The sequence below is a fragment of the Protopterus annectens genome, chromosome 10.part0 (genome assembly GCF_019279795.1).
Source record: "Protopterus annectens isolate FY-2018-M chromosome 10.part0, PAN1.0, whole genome shotgun sequence".
NCBI classification, from domain to species: domain Eukaryota; kingdom Metazoa; phylum Chordata; order Ceratodontiformes; family Protopteridae; genus Protopterus; species Protopterus annectens.
In genome coordinates, this window is record NC_056744.1 from 1,622,150,330 (window position 1) to 1,622,171,310 (window position 20,981).

The following is a 20,981-nucleotide window of genomic DNA, read 5'->3' on the forward strand; positions in this document are numbered from 1 at the left end:
AGTGGGGGCAAACATGTGACAACTTTAACAAAACAATGAGAATTCATACAGAAGCAGAATGTATTGTTGGTGGGTCTTGATGCAGAGAAAGCATTTATCAGAGTAAACTGGGATTTTATGAGCAGGGCAAAGGAAGCATTTGCATTCCCTGACACAATAAGGTTAATTAGATGGACAACTAACAAATGTGTCTAGTGGTGACAAAAACAACAGACTAACAAAACAAGTAACTGCCACAAAAAAAACAAAATAAATAAAAATAACTACCAGTTTATTAAAAGAGTTCACATTTCTAGACATCTGGTGAAGTTATGGCAGCTAAGGATATGTGGGAAGATACTAAAACTAGAAGATCTTGTTTATGGACATAGACAGCAATATGCAAGCAGTGAAAATGTTTTTAGTCCCTTTACTTTTATACACAGCTCAGGCATATTTTATGAAGCAGATGAGAATCTGTGGATGGCAATTAATAAAGAGTATAAATATTCCATCTATGAGGGGTAAGACTGTAACAGCCAAGCAGGATAAGTTGATCCTTCCAACAGAACAAGGTGGATTGGAATTACCAGATTTGAAGGGATATTTAAAAGCTACAAAGTTAAGGCTCTTCTACATGACACAAGCAGAAAGTTTTAATTAAAAGCAGAAAGGGAGGATTAAACAAACAGAGAGGAAGCTTAAGACACAAGGACAGAGTGGAAATTTGGATGCAGATCCTTAAGAGAACAGCAGCAACCATACAAAATATTATATTTATAAAGTAGCAAAAAATATTCTAAGAACTAAGCCAACACAGAAATGTAGAAAGGATATTCTACCAATAGGGATGACTGAAATTAGTGGTACAGACAAAAGGCAAGATGGTACAGGAATTTACCAGAGAAAACTGGAAAATGAACTAAGGTATTTGGAGCAAATAATTAGAGAGGGAAATGTAATAGAATGGTTAGAGGCCAATAATACATTTGGACTGCAGACTAAAGACTGGTCTTCCCCATCAAGGATCGACTACAAAAGTAAAGGCAAAGAAAGAGAATCCTAAGTGAAAGGCAGGCATTGATAAAGTTTTTAAATGAATCTAGAACAGACGCTGTACAAAAATGGATAATTAGTAGGGCATACAAAATATTGCATGAACTATAGGAATAATTCAGATGAGGATATAAAAGATTTCAGGAAGACACTGGCTCCCAAATATGCAACAAAGTCTAGAAGATTTAGGAATTTTGCTTGGATTGGTTTGAATAGGTATTGTTGTACCAAAGCAAACTCCAAATAATTTTTCGTAAGGTACCCAGCAAAAGTTGGAGATGTCATGGAGAAGAGAAAGGTAATTGGGAAAATATAAGCTTTAAAAGTCCCTTAAAGACTACTATGTCAGAAATACTATGTGAGAATTGGTGTAACTGAGGCATTTTTTTGAGCTGGGATACAGGATTTGAAATGCTAAACATAGTAAGGCCTTCTGAAACTTAATTCTGGTGGTTGCCAAAAAAGCAATTACTAGAAAATGGAAATCAAAGTCTAAACCAACCATATTTGAAGTAGTGAATATAGTAACAGAGATGACAAAAAAAAATGCAGAAGTGAGAACTTTACAAAAGGGTAGGGGCAAATTACAAAGAAAAACGGAATTGTGGGAACATGCAGAATAATGTTTTGGATGGGGATGAGGTTTAAGATAAGGCAGAAAATGAGTGAGCAATGTAATGTTGGATTGACATTATGTACAGGAGATAATACAGGACTTATAATGTTTGTAACGGAGAATGTACATGACTTATGTTTGTAACTGAGAATGTCCATATGGTTTGTTTTCATTTATATAAATGTATGATTGCCCAAGTCATAAGTAATAACTCAATAAATATCATTAAAAACTTGTGTTTACGTCTTTACAAAAGATGGAAAATGTGTTGTCATAATTAATGTGGTTTTGTGGAAGTGTGGCAAACATTTGACAACATTAATAGACCTATGATAATCCAGGGGGAAGCAGTATGCAAGAAAATGCGACAATGTTTGGTGGTTCTTGATACAGAGAAGGCATTCAAAAGACTTTGCTACAATTTTAGGAATAGGACAATGGCAGCATTTGCATTCCTGAGATTAATAGGGTTAATTAGGATGAAATAAGAATTAAGGCAAAGGCAAGAATTAAAGTAGGAGGGTTCCACTTTGACAAGCTGTGTTTGAACAGAGGAAGCAGGCAAAAGTGCCATTTTACTTTTATTTATACTTGGATCCATTTGCAAAGAAAATAAGGGACTCACACATTCAAGGATACAATTGGTACAGTAATCAAGAAAAGTCACCTTTACTCACAGATGATATTATTTTGTACTTGTTAAACAATTAAGAAAGAAATTACATTTCAGTGTTGTACAACATTTTGAGGAAGTTTCAAGTCTTTTCAGTAAGTAAATGAAGATAAAACAAAGGCTATAATGGTAAACTGTGTACCCACACATGAATTGCTCATCAATAACCATATCTATGAATGGCATGAAAAGATGAAGTATTTAAAAATATGGATTAAAAAAATAATATTACAGTAGCTAAATACATCTACAAATAAATTGTTTCAGCAATACTCATATTTGTGGTGACATGAAAAGACGAAGTATTTACATGTATGAATTAAAACTATATTATGGTAGTCAATAATACACAGGAAGAGGCTAAACAAAAAAAAAACAATGCAAAAACTGAGAAGATGGAAGTTTTTGCTGATGGATATGGACAATACAAAACAAGCAACAAAAATGTACCAAGCCAACATGGGAACAGAGAAAGGAGAATTTACCAAGGGGATGACTGCAAGTAGAGTGATAGAACATAGGTAAAAGGGGGCTGGAATTAAACTTTGGACAATTAGCAAAGAAACCAAGGTATTGTGACAAATAACTATAGAAAGAAAGTTAAAAGAAAGAGGAGACCAAGCAGAAGTTTGGCCTGCAGGTTAGAGACTCCACTCCCTTCCAGGGATTGACAAAGTATAGGCAAAGAGAAAGGGAGAGGAGAGTGCTAAATGAAACAGCAGCTCTAGTAGAGTTTTAATTGAGTCTACAATAGAAACAGTTAAAAAGACATTGCATGAGAACTATAAGAATCAAATCAGAAGAGGTTGGAAAAGTCAGTGAAGATAGAGAATGAAAAGGCAACATAAAAAGGAGCAACAGGTGGACACCTGTATGCCTCCCAAGTATGCAAAAAAAATCCAGTAGGACTACAATTTTTGCATGGATGTGTTTGCATAGGAATTTTATACCGAAGCAGACTTCGGCAACTTCCTGGAGGTATAATGGGAAGACAAAGGTAACTGGGAACATATTTTAGGTAATATAACAATTTGGCAGATTTAAAAAAATTCCCCAGAGAACTTTGTTAGAAAAGCTGGGTGAGTACAAGATTATAACTAAGGAAATTATTATATTGAGCTGGAATACAAGATCTAAATTGCCTTGACAAAGTAAAGCCTTGCTAAGTTTAATGCTACTGGCTGCATGGAAATCAAATCTAAACCAACTGTAAATTAAATAGTGAATATTGTAAAAGAAATAAAAGAATGGAGGGGGATCATTACAAAAGGAAGATGCAAATTACATAGAAAACTAACATTGTGGCAATAATACACACAGAATAGTGTTCAGGAGGAGGAGTAAAATTTATGGGAAGGCAGGAATTGAGCAAGTTATAGAATGTTGGAGTGAATGATTAGTAAAAAATACACTTATAACACATTGCGCTAATGAAAACCGTTTACAGTGGTTTGTTTTTTCTTTTCTTTTCTGTGGCTGTATCAGTACCCATGTTATTGTCCAATATATAAAGTTAATAAAGGTGTTAAAACACTACTTGAATTCAAGTATAACTCTATGAAGCTCATCTCCTATCCTTCTTCTTTAAAGGCATCTTTCTAAAATGAACATCAAACTATATCAGTTCCTTACTAAATCTCAAAAATCCTTTGCAAAGATGGGACCATCATAGCTTAAAATCTGCAAGGACTCAGCAAATCGGCAGACCAGTCTCCTCTTTAGTCTAATGCTGAGCTCACACTCTCTCACCACAGAAATATTCAATGATTACACCTATTCCTAAACGGAGGTCTCCATCAAACATGCAAAAGACCAGTTTCTTTGATTTCTCAGTTCAATAAACTTCAGATTTTCTCTACATGGGCAGTACTGTATGCATTCATCAACATGGATTGATAAAAGGAAGGAGCAGCATTTAAGCAGCCCTCTTCTTCCTCACCAATCTCATATATACCAGAGCTGATCAAAGTGTGTTAATTGATGCACTACATCATTTTAACAAAATACATACTATGAACCACAACCCACGGTTACATTCCTGCTAAGCCACCAGCTTTAGTGCCATCACCGTGGAATGGTGAGTCATTCAGAAGTAATGTGGGTAATGACCTTCCTCTACATACAACTATATCTTCTGGAGTTCCTTAAGGTTCTGTTTTTGACCCTCTTCTATTCACATTGTTTATTAATATCTTCTCACACATCTTAATATGTCGAACTCTATTCTCTAGCCAAACAATTTTACTTTTTTTAGACCCTCCCACAAACCCTTTCTGAACATTTGGTTACTCAAACAGCTAATACTTAAAAAGTGAAAAGACAAAATGCATATTTTTTTCAGAACATGAACTAAAACTTGTACAATATATCTGTTATAACAATTACAACACAGTATGTAGCATCCTTTAGGTAAGCTGACTTTATCCTTTACCTCCCACTCTACAGGACATATCCATTCACCCAAAACACTTTACCCCATTTTTGCACATGGAGTCAGGGTATTACTTCAACAGTGACAATCTAGAGCCAAGGTTTACACCGCATGGTGGCAAGCCCTGGCTCAGCTCCATGACATATCTTACCACACTTTTAGTTTATTAACCAGGAGAATGAACTGGTCTAAAGATCCTTTTCAGATACATCCTGGGCCGAAGATAAATACAATCCGTACAGACAGTAACTGTACAGAGCAAAGAAGCAGAGATATTTACAGAAAACACATGTATAGGAAGAATGAAAAAATATATACTTGCAAACAAATATTGTCTTAAAAGATTACAGTTATCACAAGTGGCATTAAAACAAAAGAATTTTGTTGGCCAAGATCATTCGTTATTTAACCATTGTCACTGAAGCATTCAGATTGTTTAGATGTGAGATTTTAAGTGTCTGTGGAATTGTGACAAAGAGTTTCAAACAGTATTAACTCTCCTGGTAGAGTGTTGCAACTATAGGGGGAAGTTTAGAGAAGTTTTATTCTAGGGCCAAATAATGAGAGAGATTGTAGAGCAAGAGCCCAAAGACTCCTATGAGAGAATTCTGTAAACTGACATTGGAAGTTTAATCTTGAACTGCGGACAGTACGAGGTGTAAAAGGATTTAAAAACTAAAGAATTAAGAAGGAAAGAGGCCTTCAACTTAATGGGGAGCCAAATGGATTTTTGTATGGTAACAGTGATGTTCTCTCCTTTTTGAGAGGTGTAGAAATCTAAGGATTTGTTTTCTGAAGTAAGGAAGAATTTTGATTGGAGCTGAATCTGAAGGTGGAAAGTCTGTATTAGAATTGCCTGGGAATAACTCTTCTAATGCATTAAGGATGCTGACCCTTCTTGCACTGAAAAGGAGATTATAAAAACTTTTATATGTTGGTTATAGCTGCTGAAGAACTTCTTGGCACCATAGTTCGGCATGAAGTTGGAAGGGGAGAGTCTGGTTAATGAGAATACACAGATAACACTGTTGTGTGACAGTGGGAAGTGACATGCCATTTGGTTTATGAATGTTTATGTTCTGGAAAGGTTTTTTTTTTTTTTTCAGTCTCAAGTAACATAGCTGAGGATTCAGAAAGAACATCACCGCAGTTGGCAACAGCTGCAACAAAAATGGGCCGTTTCCACAATGTGGAAAATTGCGATTCAGAGACATGTTAACAACAATGAGGAAAGACATCATACGGGCATTTCAGGAGATGTGCAAATTAGCTTAACTACCGCAGTTACAAATCAGCATTTTCCTGTGGTAATCCATATGGTGGTCCACGCATCACGTTGGCACATGCACACCCTGCCTCATTCACTTATCCATACACATATTCACACACACTCTTAGCTATACAAAACATCCCTGATGCATCTTGTCCTTGCCCTCATAAATCATGGATCTTTACAGTAATTCAGTAATGACAGGCAGAGTCTCTCTTCTTTATCTTCCTAAAGTGCATTCTGAACTGCTGCCCTATTAACTTTTTAACCAGGTCTATGTAAAAGTTTACAAATTCTCCCTAGTAATATTTAGTATTCCTTCCAGCTTTGTTGTGAAGCTTCCTACAGACGCACACTCCCATCTCAACTGTCCTAGATTTCACAGAATGCTGCTAGTGTTGTCTTTTACCCTTGTTCTGTCCCTTGTAACTCACAGACCATTGCAATCATTGCATAGTGCCAGGAATTACAGTTTCATAGTTCTTACTATGTAAAAAAAAATGCCATGTTACACTAACTCCACAGTTAGCATATAGGGTTTAAGACTCCTGTTTTGACAAGGTGCTCCTCTGTCAAGGGTGCAGGGTTAGAAACTTGTCCCAATGCTTTACCTTTTTTATATATTTTTTTCAAACACTTCAAGGTACTATGTAGGACTGCCCTTGACATTTAACAGTTGGGCAATGAACTAGCTGTGTGATGCAGACTGCCAAGAGTACCTGCCTTAATACCACAATATAAAAAAAGAGAGTATCCCTAATGTCTAGTATGCCCATGACCAACATCTTTCATGCTAAAAAATGAGCAGAAAAATATTCTGAAAGTGCCTTTAAGGCAAGAAAAAGTGGTATCCCTGGCATCTAGTATTTCCTACCCCACAATCTTGCACTATTTTCTTGTTAGTCTAGGGGCAATCGAAATACCTCCAGGAATCACAGAACGTGCAGAATTATTATAGTTTATCAAGTTTTAATTCAAGGTTGAGCCCCTTCATCCTTTAGTCTTCTAAGGACTTCATCAGATCCTAGTAACAGCATTATCACATGAATTATATAGTCCAACCAATCAAATACATCATAATTATTTAGTCAATGCGAAATTCTTAAAGCTATAAAACATCCTTTTAAACTACTTGCTAAATACTGGTAAATTTGTGAAGTGAGTGTAAAAATAACTTTAAATACAAGATAATTACAAAATGCATACAGATATATATATATATATATATACACACACATATATGTATATATATATATATATATATATATATATATATATATATATATATATATATACATACACACACACACACACACACACACGCACACACGCACAATTTTATACATATGCATACATATTGATGTGAAGCATAAATCACTCGTGTGAAATAAAAAAAAAAATAAAAAAAAACTTGTAACTTCATAGCATGAAGCTTAACAGCACTAATAAAGGATATGTTCCCATAAAGCCCTGGGGGTCTTGTGCATTAAGATGTACCTGCTACAACAGTTCTTTAAATTCTACAACTATTTCCCATGGTCCACCCCTCAGGCTCCTGTTAACCCTTTCCAATACTGCAAAAAGGAACCTATTACAACTATTGCAAACAATTGTATGCCTAAATAAGGCACTTTTTCATTACATCTTTAAATACAGTTATTGTGTTCATAAATACACCTATATAAGATTATCTTAGTTTTACCTATATAAAATACGTCGCTGTGATTACAAACAGCAATATATACAGTACCCATCGTCATACAATTACAACCATCTGGTAATGGGATTTTACCTCAACGAGCACATTAAGTTATCACCTACCAAAATAAAAAGGAACATTGATTACATTTATTTTTTATTTAACATTTGTTTACCGGGAAAGTCCAAATTGGACAGACAATTTTCAGCAGAGGCCTGAGGAGAAGCACTTCAGAAGCATGTCTTTGGAAGGTGGGAGGAGCACGGACCACCCACATGAACACAGGGAGGACATGCAGAGTCTGCACAGAAGGCACCCCAGCCAAGAATTGAACCAGAGAATCTCTTGCTGTGAAGTGACAATGCAAACCGCTGCAGCACTGCACTGTCCCACCATACATTGACCACACTTTCTCATTCCGTGCGATAAAGCTGTTCTCATAGGAACCTGCTCCTCAAAAATAGCTTTTAGGTTTTTACCCCTCTTAAAAATAAAACAGTGGTCTGTCCCCCACAGCTTTGGACACATTGGCATCAATACCAAATATAGACCAATATTTTAAAACAACTTTTTTATTCTTCTAAACTTAAGGGGTGATGTTTAAATCCAGTCCTCTATTTAAAAAAAATAACAGCACCATTAGGGGAAACCATCACAAAGTACCTTTTCTCCTAAAATGGGATTAAATGTAGTGTACTTAAGGGGGTAGTACTTCATTTATTTTTTTCTATAACATGATCCAGATAGCCCCTATGCAAAAACATTTATGCCAGCTTAGTGTACAAGGGAGCACAGACTGCATCCATAGCAACCCCCTTAATCTGTTTGTAGTATTGCCCTTCAAAGTAAAAGAAATTGTCAAGTACATATTCCATGAAGTTCATCAAAATGGTAATACCCTTGGCTATCAAAAATTACAATGCAACAATGCCTCAGAAAAATAATCTTAACCTTCCAAAATGGGCATACAACCAAATAAAGGCAACAACATCCATGCATAAAAACAAAGTATCCTCAAGAGAGGTACAGGTGTAAAACACCTAAAAAAAAACAAAAAAAAAAAATCCCAAGAATCACTTACAATATACAAGAATTCATAAACAAACCATTTTAACATATGGTCAATATAAATGGCCAATGCACAAGTTTTAGAACATCTCACTGACAAAATAGGTCTCACTGGCAGGTTTGACACTGTCCTTTATGTACCTTGGGAATGCCGACAATTACAGGCACAACTGGCTTGTCAAGAGAAAAAAATATTTAAAGTATCCTGAGAAACAAAGAAAAAAACACACTGAACAACTGGAGAAAGTCACCATCCACTTTTACTGTGTTCCTAGTACTTCGGCTTCAAGCCTTCCGGGGTGTACTTTATATACATTTCACTACATTCATTATTCAATTCAATTATACAATAATTGATCAATTAATCAGGGAGTCAAGAAAATTAAAATCTAAAGTGCATCCTGAGCACTTTAGATTTAAAAATTTTCTTGACTTCTTGATTAATTGATCAACTATTGCAGGGCAAAATGTTTTAGTATTTGTTAATCTAGAGATGGTAAGTGCTTTTTTACTAACTTCTTAAATTATAATGTTAAATGCAATAGGAATGTAAGGGTTTGCACTTTATATGTCTTGATGCACTTTGAATGTTTCTGAAGCACTTTACTGCTCAGGATGCAGTTTAGATTTTAATTTTCTTGACTCAATGATTAATCGATCAATTATTGTATAATTTAATTGAATAAAGAATGTAGTGAAATGTATATAAGTACACCATTCTTGTACAGGATTACTCCCTGGAAGGCTTGATGCTGAAGTACTAGGAACCCAGTAAAAGTCGATGGTGACCATTTCTCCAGTTGTTCAGTGTGGTTTTTTTTTTCTTTTTTTGGCGAGTTGGTTCATGGAGTGGTGTTTTTAGAGTATCCTGAAAAATACAATTATTCAAAAGCAACTTGCCAAGGTACATGTCAATCTTATGGCAGGCAACAGTGATCTCATTAACAGATGCCGAAATGTATTTCAGTATTTAGTAATAATTCTAACATCCTTTTAGAATAAAATCAATGAAATCCATTAACACCTCACCCAATCCCTCTTCAGGTTTCATTATCCTTAATGAAATATCAGACCTCAGATTGTGTAGTAGGTCTCTTTCCCGTTGGCTTAAGCTGTGACCAAAGTATTGAGGAGATTTACATCTCAAATTATTTATATCCCTTTCAGAGCTTTCCGAATAGGTTCACCAATGGACAGTAGGGAGGCATTCCACTACTTTTTCTCTTAAATATGTTAATATTAAAATCCTTATAATTACCATAAAGGATCACCAAATTCAACTTTCCTGTAAACAGTCTAAATTCTAAAACAATCTGAATCTAGACTGGGGGAAAAAGGTATGGCCCCTCTCAAACAACTTAAAATAGACATCTGTAATTTGCAAACTGGAATAGTTAAAAATACTAAATACCTTCAGTGAAACAGTTATTTTTCTGTCCGTACCCTCTGTAAAACTTGACACCTGGATTGACCCCTTGTACTCCCCCAACCAATCCTCAACTTCCCTACTGTCCTGCCTGGGAACCTCATCATGTTCGAATGTGGTCCCTCCAATGGGTGCTATTCCCTGCTTGCTAATCTCTCAGACTAGTGGAGGGAAGGAAACTCTAAAGGGTCCAAGTTCGCCGAATGATGCCCTTGCTGATGGAGGTTAGTTTTTCTGTCCAAATTATTATCCAAAGGAAAGTTGGATAACTCATCAAGAATGTCTTCCCCTCTTAACACTCACTCCATTAAAAACCCCTCTGGGCATGGGTAACAAATAGGCAGAATGATTTTTGTAGGCCTTATCATTCCTACTATTTACCATTTTTTGGCTTTATTAATATTAATTTGGTGGTCCACATTTGCAAACACTTTTGAATAGACACAATAACACTGTTACTTGGTTTGGATGAAGTCTTTGGAAGTTTAAAGGATTAAAGCGCTCAACCTTGAATTAATATTTGATTTTAATATTTCTGCACGTCCTGTGATTCCTGGAAGCATTTCAATTGTTACTAGTTTTATTCCTTTGCCTGTTTACCATATGTTGTGTTATTAGTCTAATGGAGTATAGATCTATCACGACCCCACCACAACCACATTCATGCCTCCACACACGCAACCAAGCAGATCACATTCAAAAACTTCCACACTCTACATATCCCCCATAATGCGATCATCAAAGCAAACACACAGGCATGTGCACCTTGAGAGGTTCACAGTTGTATACTAGGTTAATGACCACCAGGGCTTTTATAAGCTTAGCTGTACAACTTTGCAATCCAATCCAACTGTGACCATATGCACCACGGCTGTTTATAAGAAGTGGGTATGTTATTTAGGAAGCTTCTAGAGGTTATATGAGGGGATATTACACTATCAGAGACATGGGGGCCAGACCAGGGGCGAAGTTCTCATTTCCCATCCACTGGTCAAGGTTACTCAAATAAAGTTTGGAACAGACTCTACATCACGTGGATGGGGAGCCTGTTCCAGAGCACAGGGATCCTCCGAGAAGCATATTGGTCTCGTCAACACATCTTATGTCACAAGCAAAACAATTCATTTTTGCGGATGTGGAAAAGATCTACCAGAGCTGAATCTGAAGATGCCACATAAGCCGGGCATAGATCACCTCTCAGTAACCAGTAAGAGACAAGTGTACAGAGATGGGGCTTTAAGGCAATCTGTACAAGACAATGTATTTATACCCTGGATTCTCCTGGTAAGGAACCTTTGTGGACATTTTCATTGTTGCATATGTCTGATCAGGTACATGCTGAAGGGTGGCTTTATACTCAATGATGGGTCTGATAAGGGCCGAACAAGAGAGTGGTACTATGACTTCCTTGAAACAAGACGACATCCCTTACTTAGAAGCTGCGTGACATAGAATGATTTTCTCACTACCTTGGCCACATGATGGCTAAAGACCAGATTGCTGTTTATGTATGTTCTCAGATCCCTGACTACTAAGGCAATTTTTTATCCCTGACTACTGCATCGATTCTTAAGGGTGTCTTATAAATGGAGTAATTACCTGGGTGGCAGCTTTCTCAAAAGGCACTATAATGCATTACTTGGCATTGAGTTTTAGTCTGTGACTTTGGCACCTGTCATTTGTCTGCATTAGACCCTCTTGTAAGATGTTTTTGCCATAGGGGAAATCTTATGATAGCTCCTAATTTGCAGTAATCTGCAAACTTGGTCAGCTAAAGACCCTCTACATTATCCTTTACCTCTTGAGAAGTAGATGCCACATAGGAGTGGTCCTAGCACAGAGCCCGGAGGTACCCTACTGATGACCAGTCTTAGTGCAGGACGTATCACCATTCTTGCCTTCCTGGGTCCTGTAAGCCAGTTGGCAATCCAGTGAGTTATGCACAGGTGTAAGTCAGTTGGCAATCCAGTGAGTTATGCAGAGGTGCATGCCCAGTTCAATGACTTTGTCAACTATACTCGAGTGGGGTACTGTATTGAATGCCTCAGTCAAGTCCAAGTAGGCGCTATGCAGTTTCCCCTCATCAACTGCCTTGGTGACCTTGAGAAGTCCACTGAGTGTAGTAGGCAAGATCTTCCCTTGACAAAGCCAAACCGGGTTGGATCCAGTGTCTGAAAGTTGCCTAGGTCTTTGTTGATTATTTTCATGATAATTCATTTTACAGCTTTGCATGTTGAGTAGTTACACTAATAGGTCTGTAGTTTCTAGGGTTGGTTGACAGTCCACCCTTGTGAAGTGGGATAACCATCGCAGTCCTCCAGTCTCATAATACAAAGGGTAATTTTGAGGCTATAGTTGAAAAGCAACTCAATGATAGGCCATGTTTCCAGCTATTTAGGAGGCATCCCAGGACACCATTAGGACCCACTGAGGCTGTGTTTTTGGCTTTAGTGAGCTCCATCAGGACCTGCTCCCTGTTAATAACTGGGGTGGGTTATGCTACTAGGTATTTCATGGAGTGAGGTGGGGGGTGAATTTGTCAGCCAGAAATTCACCAGGTCACTGTGTTCAATGAAGGTGACACCACTAACCACCAGTCTGATGCACTGATGTGTGCTGCCTTTAAGGTTTTGGACATAGCTGTAGAAGGTCTAAGTGGTCTTCAGCCCGTGAGACTATCTTGACCTCGTAACCAGCCTTGTTAGATTTAAATTAGTCCTCTTAGTTTCATGTTTAGTTCAGAGATCTATCATTATTATTTCCCAATTTCAGCTAGGACTTTTTTTCCCCCTTTGTTATATACCTTGTTAAGGTTAGGATTTTACTAGTGTGGTGTATTTTTAGAGTTTTAGGCTTGCATCTAGTAGGTACAGTCATTTACATGGTCGCACAGGGTCTCTGTGAGCAATTCCTCATATGTTGTGAACTCAGGGTTGGGAGAGGCACTGAATGTGCTTTGGAATAGTTCTCAACTGTTACAAGTTTTGCTGGGTTTACGGAGTTGATTTCTATTTCAAAGGAGACAGCTTTGCAGCCCAATTTCGCCAGTGAGAACATGACACTGGGGTGGGAGGGTGCAGCACTCTCCATACTGATGACTACCAGGCCCAGTATGTTTGAACCCCTGGTGGGTGTATGTACTATCTGGTTAAGGGTATTTTTGTTAATGAAGTCCAGGAACCATTGTGCCCGTAAATAAGAGGCAAGGTTTCACAGTCTCAGGAGAGGTAGTTAAAGGCTCCAGTGAACAGGGTATTTAGTTAAAAGGCGAGGGTCTCCAGTGGGTCTAGGTATGAGCTATAGGATTCTCTAGGGTCAGAGGGTGACCTATAGCTTGCCAAAATATGGTATGGGACTTTGACTATGGTGATTTGCACATGCATAAAGTCCAGGGTACTGTTATATTTGTTGCTAATATAGATTGAGAACGTCCCCACCCATCTTGGACTTCCAAGATGGCTGCACATTGAGTAACAGCTTATTTCTAGCTCTCCCTATGTGAAAACAAACTCAGCAGAGAAGGCCAGTAGACTTGTTTTTATGGGTAAAGTTCAGTAACTAGATAGTAAGTGCACTGCCTGGATGCCAAGAATAAAGAAATACAGAAGACCTGGAAAAAAAATCAGCTAAAGAAAAAAGTGATGAAGAAACACTGTCTGGGGAAGAGTTCTGCAGCTGTTTAGCAAAAAGCAATGCAACTTTCAGCTAGGACTTCCAATAATCTACAGGAAGACATAAGACAACTGCATACAGACTTTAAACAGGTATGCAGATGAGGTGATAAAGCTGCAAAAAAATCAGAGGTCGAAATGACAAAAAGGCTAGCTAAATATGAGACTGCTCAGGAAGAGATGTTTCAAAAAAATAACAGAATTAGAGGACAGAGCATGTAACAGAGACGTTCGAATGAACAGACTGCATTAATTTTAGGAAAGCACAAATAAGCAGCTGGACTGAAAGGGGCACATGGTGTGTATGCTCCAAATCTAGCTATAAGGAAGCAAGCTAGACCTTTCATAGTAAAGATGCAATCCTACCAGCAGGAGTAGTATATTCTGACAAACCTGTGGCAGAAGGACAAAGTACTAAAAAGTGGGAGACAGCAGAGCGTACGTGAAGAACTATTACTCATTGTACACCAAACAGAAGAGGAGCACATTTATTCCACTATTCAGAGAATGTCGAGATCCAGGTGCGAGATTCAAACTGCTGTCTTCAAGTTATTCTTCCCTGGAAGGACAAAATGATTTTTTGATAAAGTCCATGCTAAGGAGGAAATACAAAAGTAAGCTGTGAAACTGAAGGAGATTCTGCTTCTTGTTCATCTGGTAATAAAGACCACAGAGGGACTCTTACCTGTAAAGCCTTTTCAAATTTTTCAACTGAAAGTGCTGGAGAGAAGGAAGGCAGCATAAGAAAGTTGCCTAGAATAATCGAGAGTATGTTGGAAATTAAGCAGAGACAGGACTCCGGAGATGAACAGTAATTTAATGTGGGATTGCAATCTAATAATTACATTTGTGAAATACGACAGAACAAGAATGTCTGGAAATATTGGACTTCTTCAGAATTTGTCATTTATGTTCAGAAAAGTGCTTTGGGGAGGGGAAGAGGAAGGAGAAAGTTAACTAAGTATTTTTTTTTCTTAAATAGTACCACTTTTCTGGCATGTGGTTTTCTTTATATGCTATAAGTTTTTTTTCAGTTATTTGTAAGTGTAATGGGGATTGTAAACAGGTGCGTCTATTCTTTTTTTTTTCTTTTCTTTTCTCCCTTCTTCTCTCTCTCTTCTTGTTCAGTTTTAAGGAATGTAGGCACTGCAATGTAAAAGGAAAAGGCCTGGTTAAAAAGCATGATAAAGAAATTAATGTGCTTTTTCTCATTCTTGCATGGGGGACTGACTGGATTAGAGACCTTAGATTGATTTAGTAACAGGTTTTAAGAGAGAGCAAGTGAATGAAAAACACCACTAAATATTATGAGGCTTTTTTCTAGCAAATACATGTATGCTCAGTAACAACTGTGTAGCTGGTCATCAGATTGTTTCCATGGAAACATGAATGGAAACTAGCTGCCCGATTCTCATGTCTCCATTAAGACAATCTGATAACAAGAAACTGGCTACAGCCTGGTGGAGAATGACAGACTGGGAGAAAAAAAAAAAAAAAGAGAGAGAGAGAGAAATTGTCTAGAAGATAATGTTCTCTGAAAGCATTCAGGGGCTTTCCCAAGGTAGTTGATGTTCTCTAAAAACAAAGAGAGAGAGAGAGAGAAATTGTCTAGAAGATAATGTTCTCTGAAAGCATTCAGGGGCTTTCCCAAGGTAGTTGATGTTCTCTAAAAACATTCAGGGGCTTTTCCAGCCTGGAGAGCTATAAAGATAAGACAAAACCAATCAGCACTTAGTAGAAAGCACAGGCTGCACCCTGCAACTTATAACCTTTCTTTTAAGTTAACACAGGTCTGTGAGTGTGGCTGTCAGTTTGGGACTTTTGTTCCTATTAGGAGAGTAAAACTGCAATATTTGAAAGTGTACATAGATTTGTGTGTTAGTATTAAGTTAATAGGTTTTAAGGGGTATTGTGTGTGTGTTTTTTTTCAAGGGCTTCCAATAAAAATTTTTATAAGATGTGACCTAGGCTCAAGTGGATATAAAAGAAACAACTGCAAAAGTTCAACCTGCCAAACAGTGTATGTATGTAACAAAATCTGGAACTAGACATAACAAAAAGATATACATAAAAATTGGGAATAACTTTTTAATACAATTATGCTTACTTTAATGTCTTTAAATACAGATTGCCTCACAGACAACTACAAACAAGAAAGAGCAGTGCACTATACTAAAAGTGCAAATAGCTGTGTTACAGGAGACACACTTGTGAGTTTCATAAAGAAAGGTTTTCATGATGGTTATTCAGGGGAAAACCTGGGACAAAGGGAAAGAAGAGTACTTTTATTAATTACAAGAGGAGTTCCAATATATTGATAGAAAAAGATAAAGATAATAATGGTGGATTTGTGGTGCTAAGGCGCTACTGGCAAAGGAGGAGGATTACACTGGCATGTATTTACATTCCACCTAAAACTGCTATAATTGAGCTTAAGAAAATTCTGGGAGAAATAATCAGTTTTCAGCAAGGATTACTACTTATAGGTAGGGAGTGGAATTTGACTTGCAGCAGTGAAGATGTGTCTGGGGGGCAGAAGGGAAAATATAACAAAGGAGGATAGATTTTAAGAAATTTATGAAAATATTTGGCATGGAACATGTGAACTCAGTAACAGGAGTTTGGAGTGAATTTACATAATATTCCCCAAGATATAAAAACTGGGGTAGGCTACACAGGATTTACATTTCACAGGAACACATGCATTTAAGTGAAGATCTTGATACTCTGGTTCCTATTAAATGATCTAAGATGCATTCTTTCAAATGCATCTTGATCGAACTTGAAAGCACGAAAAGGCAAAATAGTGAAACGGCATACAAGTGAATTCTTACCCCGAGAAAGAAATTGCTTGGCCACTTCTGTTATTTTGCCGTTTTCGTCACTGTAGTGCGATCTCAGATTTGGTATATTTAACTATGGGTAATGGTTTAAAAATTGTGGAACAGCTATTTTTTTCCCTTGGGAAAAAAAAATTGCTGTTCTATGGGTTAGAGATTGTAAGCTTTCGCTTACATGGGTTCAATAAATCATCGTTCACTTTAAGCGTTCGAGGATCTAACATAGACCCTTGATACTCACCCAATAACTATTTCAGATCATGCTCCAATAATAGCTAAAATAAAAGCAAAGGGTAATGAAATAAGAATGAGACATTGGCGCGTTCCCACCCATCTGCTGAAAATAGAGGAATTTAAGGAATGCATAGTGAAGACTATTCAGGAGCTGTTAGAGAAGACAGAAATTTCTTCTGAAAATAAGCTAGAGTGGGATAAAATTAAGGTGGAGTTTAAAAATAGGGAGTAAATAAAAGAAAGGGAGCTATGGTTAAGAAGTAACAAGAAGTATTTAGAGGGACTGACAAATGTTGAAGTATTGCAGAATAGGGGGAATCTCACAGAACAAGAAAAGGATCAACTGCAGAATGCTAGAAAGAAAACAAGGGAATACTTTAATAATAAGCACAAGCTTAGAAACTGTTTTTTGATAACACTGCAGCACAAACACTTTTAGCACAACTCATGCAACAGAAAATAAAAAAGGGCTGTCGCCAAAGTTAGGGAACCTATAACCAGGGAGGTAGCAAGAGATCCTGTAGAGGTATTAGAAATATTTCAGAAATTCTATGAGAGTCTCTATAAAGCAAAGAAATGTGAAACTCAAGAAAAGATACAAATGGAAAGGTTTATGGAAAAAATTAAATATGCCAAGGTTAGAGGTAGATGAGACTGAATTGCAAACAGCTAGGATATGTGGACAGGAGATAAAAATTGTGATGTATAACCAATCTGCAGGAAATTCGACAGGAACAGAAGGTATTCCTGTGGAAGTCTGGAAGCTAGGAGGAAAAAAAATGAAAGATCTGGAAGGTTTTGTTTAACAGCATTTTTAGAGGAGGACAAGTACCACTATCCTGGATGAAAGCAGTGGAGTTTTGCAGTGTTGAGTTGCCAGCCTGGCGCCTAACCTTCCACAGAAGGCACACACACGCACTCACACCTAAGGCCAATTTTTAGAGTGTCCAATCCACCTACAGCATGTATTTGGGATGTGGGAGGAAATGGGAGCACCCGGAGGAAACCCATACAACCATAGCTCTCAACCTTCCATCTCCAAAATGAGGAACACTAGCCCTCATAATGTGGAACAAATGGGCAAAATGTGGAACACATACTAATGGCTTACTAGCAACTTCAACTAGGAAGGTCATAGGATGGTTAAAATATGCTGGTTTTACTTATAAAAAATATCTTTTAAATAATTAATATGATTAATTTCTATGTACAGTGGATTGCACTTAAAAAAATTCCTAACACTGAACGTGTGACAGAATCTTTAAAATGTGGAACTTCGAGGAACTTGAACTTTTTAAGACCTCAAATGAGGTACGTTCCTCATAATGAAGTACACTTGAGAGGTATGCATACAACCACAGAGAAGACATGCAGATTCCCCGCACAGAAAGCACCCCAGCCGAGGATCGAACCACAGAACCTCTTGTTGTGAGGCGACAATGCTAACCGCTGCACCACCGTGGCCGCCCTATCTACCAACTAAGGCACTAAAGAAACCAAAACATTATTGTTCTAATAAGCCCAGCTGTCAAACAAGAACAGTTCAAGTCACCGCATACAACATATTACCACCTCAATACACACAAAATTGCTATAAAGCAATCAAGTGTCCGAATACCCGCATTCACAATACACTAACAGAAGTGTGGCAAGCAGCAGTATGCACTGCTTTAAATAAGTTAATGGACTGAAACAAAAAAATAGAAAATACAATGGCATAGCAACGTTTATGGATAACTTTACAGTCTACGCAACTGAAACGTATTTATCACACGTCCTAGTACACTTATTACTGTTCTATTCTATTACTACTTTCATGCAATCTTGAATAGCTTTCTTAAAGAAAGTAGCCAATACACAAAACCGTGTACTATAATTCAACACACACTCTAGGTGCTCGCTAGATGCGGTCAAGAATTAAAAACAAAACATCATAACTCCTTTACTCAGACTTTCATAAACCCAAGCCGTTATTTACCTTGCAGTTTCATTCACGACACCCTTATACAAATGCTGGTGTTCAAAGATAAAAGATTATTATTACTTCCGGCATACTATCAACAAAACAACAACTCCCAAAATGCTTCATGTTCACGCTGGAGATCAGCATGCTTTGCCGCTACGAAGGAAGAAAATTTTCACCATTTCGGTTGTGGCAACAACATCGGTTTTTAATATGTTACCAACAACAGCAAAGACAGACAACGCATACTGCTGAGATAAACGTTGCGGCAGTTTTTATGTTCTAACAAAACGTCTTTACTATGACTAGTAAAATGTAAAGACAACTTGGTTACCACGACCAAGATGGAGGACGTTCCATATCACGCGGTGTTTAGGGTTGGCATCCTGACTACGGTCGTTGTTTTGACGCAGACTTCGGCGCGTTGGGTTCAAAACATAAATATGGAGGGCGGGCGTAAAACATTAACGGAAATGAGGAAATTTGTAGAAGGTCTTTTCAGAAATAGTCCCGATTTGAGGTAAGATTGTAGTACATATTTAAGTCTTGTTGATGGGACAGTATGGATAATGCGTATTATTCTTGTAGGTAATTAAAGAAGTAGTAGTTGCGTGCCTAATATTTAGGTTGGTGACGGTGTACTAAGTAGCGAGCGGTTGTACAGAGTGATGGGTTATCGCACTAAACACCTTTCTGAGATAAGGGTTTCTGTGACTCTATATTTTACTAGGTAAAATTCTTCTTTCAGCTTTTTCCTGGGTAGGGGTCGCTATAGCGGATCACCTGTCCGCTCCAGCCCGGCGCCCAACCTTTCACAGAAGGCGCACACACGCACTCACACTTAGGACAAATATATGGTGTCCAATCCACCTACAGCATATCTTTGGGATGTGGAAACCCACGCCGACCACAGGGAGGGCATGCAGATTCCGCACAGATGGTACCCCAGCAAAGGATCGAACCAGAGAACCTCTTGCTGTGAGGCGACAACGCTAACCACTGCACCACCTTGGTTATTGAAGAGAAATGTGTGTATTTCGAGTCTGTAATACTAGGTTACCACCTGTAGGAGGAGTGGACCGTGTAGGCTTGTGTTGTAAGTAAACGCTTGTGGGGTTCTGAGTTGAAAGATTACCTGGGTACAGGCGCCCCACTTTCACTGAACCCATGCGTACAGCCTTCTGAAGGTTATTTGTTCAGTTTTGTAACTGACCCATTCCATCACAGACCGTGGAAATCTCCCCATTGGTAGAAAACAGGGTGTGAAGATGTTGGAAGACGTTTGCCTGTGCAGTAGTCAGAATGCTGCGCAATAAAAGTAGATAAAATGCATGATAAGGGTTTGAAACAGTTAGATTAAAGTCAAAGCACACAACCAAACAAATGCGCGCACTGAATACAGAACTTGTAATTCTAATTACCTGTTTGGGAACTGTGAGAAGGTATTGCTCAGTCTTCCACTTGACAAGTCTAGAGCAGGTTCTGAGCCTAAGGTGTACTTTGGCATGTGTCTTGGAACTCCTATGAAACTGATACTTGTATGCTTACTAATGTCAAAGTGTTTTTACTTTGAAACATTTGAAACATTGATTTAATTTTTTTTCAGGGAACACAGAATGTAGTAATCAAACGTGAAGTATAAATACCAGTGTACATTTAAAATGTATGCATGTAGTTGTAAAGATAATAAATAAGATCATGGGTGCCACAGAGTGCATGGAATGTTTTGCACAAAAAATTGGGTAGTGTGAATAGGTGGTGCTTTAGTTGACAGTATGTACACCTGTGACGGAGTTAGATGATTTTGTGAAGAGTATATGAAGACATAGGTAGAACTTTTGTCTTTTAGTAATGGATAGATGCAGCTGCTAAATACTTTATTTCATGAATGGGTCTCTTCAAATTATCTGTGGTATGATCCCAGTTATTCTTGCTAGGGATAATATATTATTGACCATGGGAAGGACAATCTTAACAAATACGTGGGTTAACTTAAGTATCAAAAGGTAAGTTGTCTAGCCTTAATGTGGTCTGCAAGAGCAGCAGCTAGCCTAG

General features: G+C 37.7%; 2 protein-coding genes across 3 annotated transcripts in view; one reads left to right on the forward strand and one right to left on the reverse strand.

The window, feature by feature from the left end:
* The window catches only part of INO80E (INO80 complex subunit E), a 118,319-nt gene extending 99,262 nt beyond the window's left edge, over positions 1-19,057 (reverse strand). The window contains exon 1 of the mRNA XM_044086307.1: positions 18,942-19,057. Within this exon, the coding sequence (XP_043942242.1) occupies positions 18,942-18,954 (13 nt within the window). The 5' untranslated portion in view covers positions 18,955-19,057. The remainder of the gene's footprint in view (positions 1-18,941) is intronic.
* A 213-nt stretch (positions 19,058-19,270) lies between these two features.
* The window catches only part of HIRIP3 (HIRA interacting protein 3), a 193,836-nt gene continuing 192,125 nt past the window's right edge, over positions 19,271-20,981 (forward strand). Inside the window, exon 1 of one of the 2 annotated variants that reach the window (XM_044086304.1) lies at positions 19,271-19,446. In XM_044086304.1, the coding sequence (XP_043942239.1) occupies positions 19,271-19,446 (176 nt within the window). Of the gene's footprint in view, positions 19,447-19,561; positions 19,657-20,981 lie in introns of those variants that run through there. The other variant, XM_044086305.1, reaches the window with a different exon arrangement.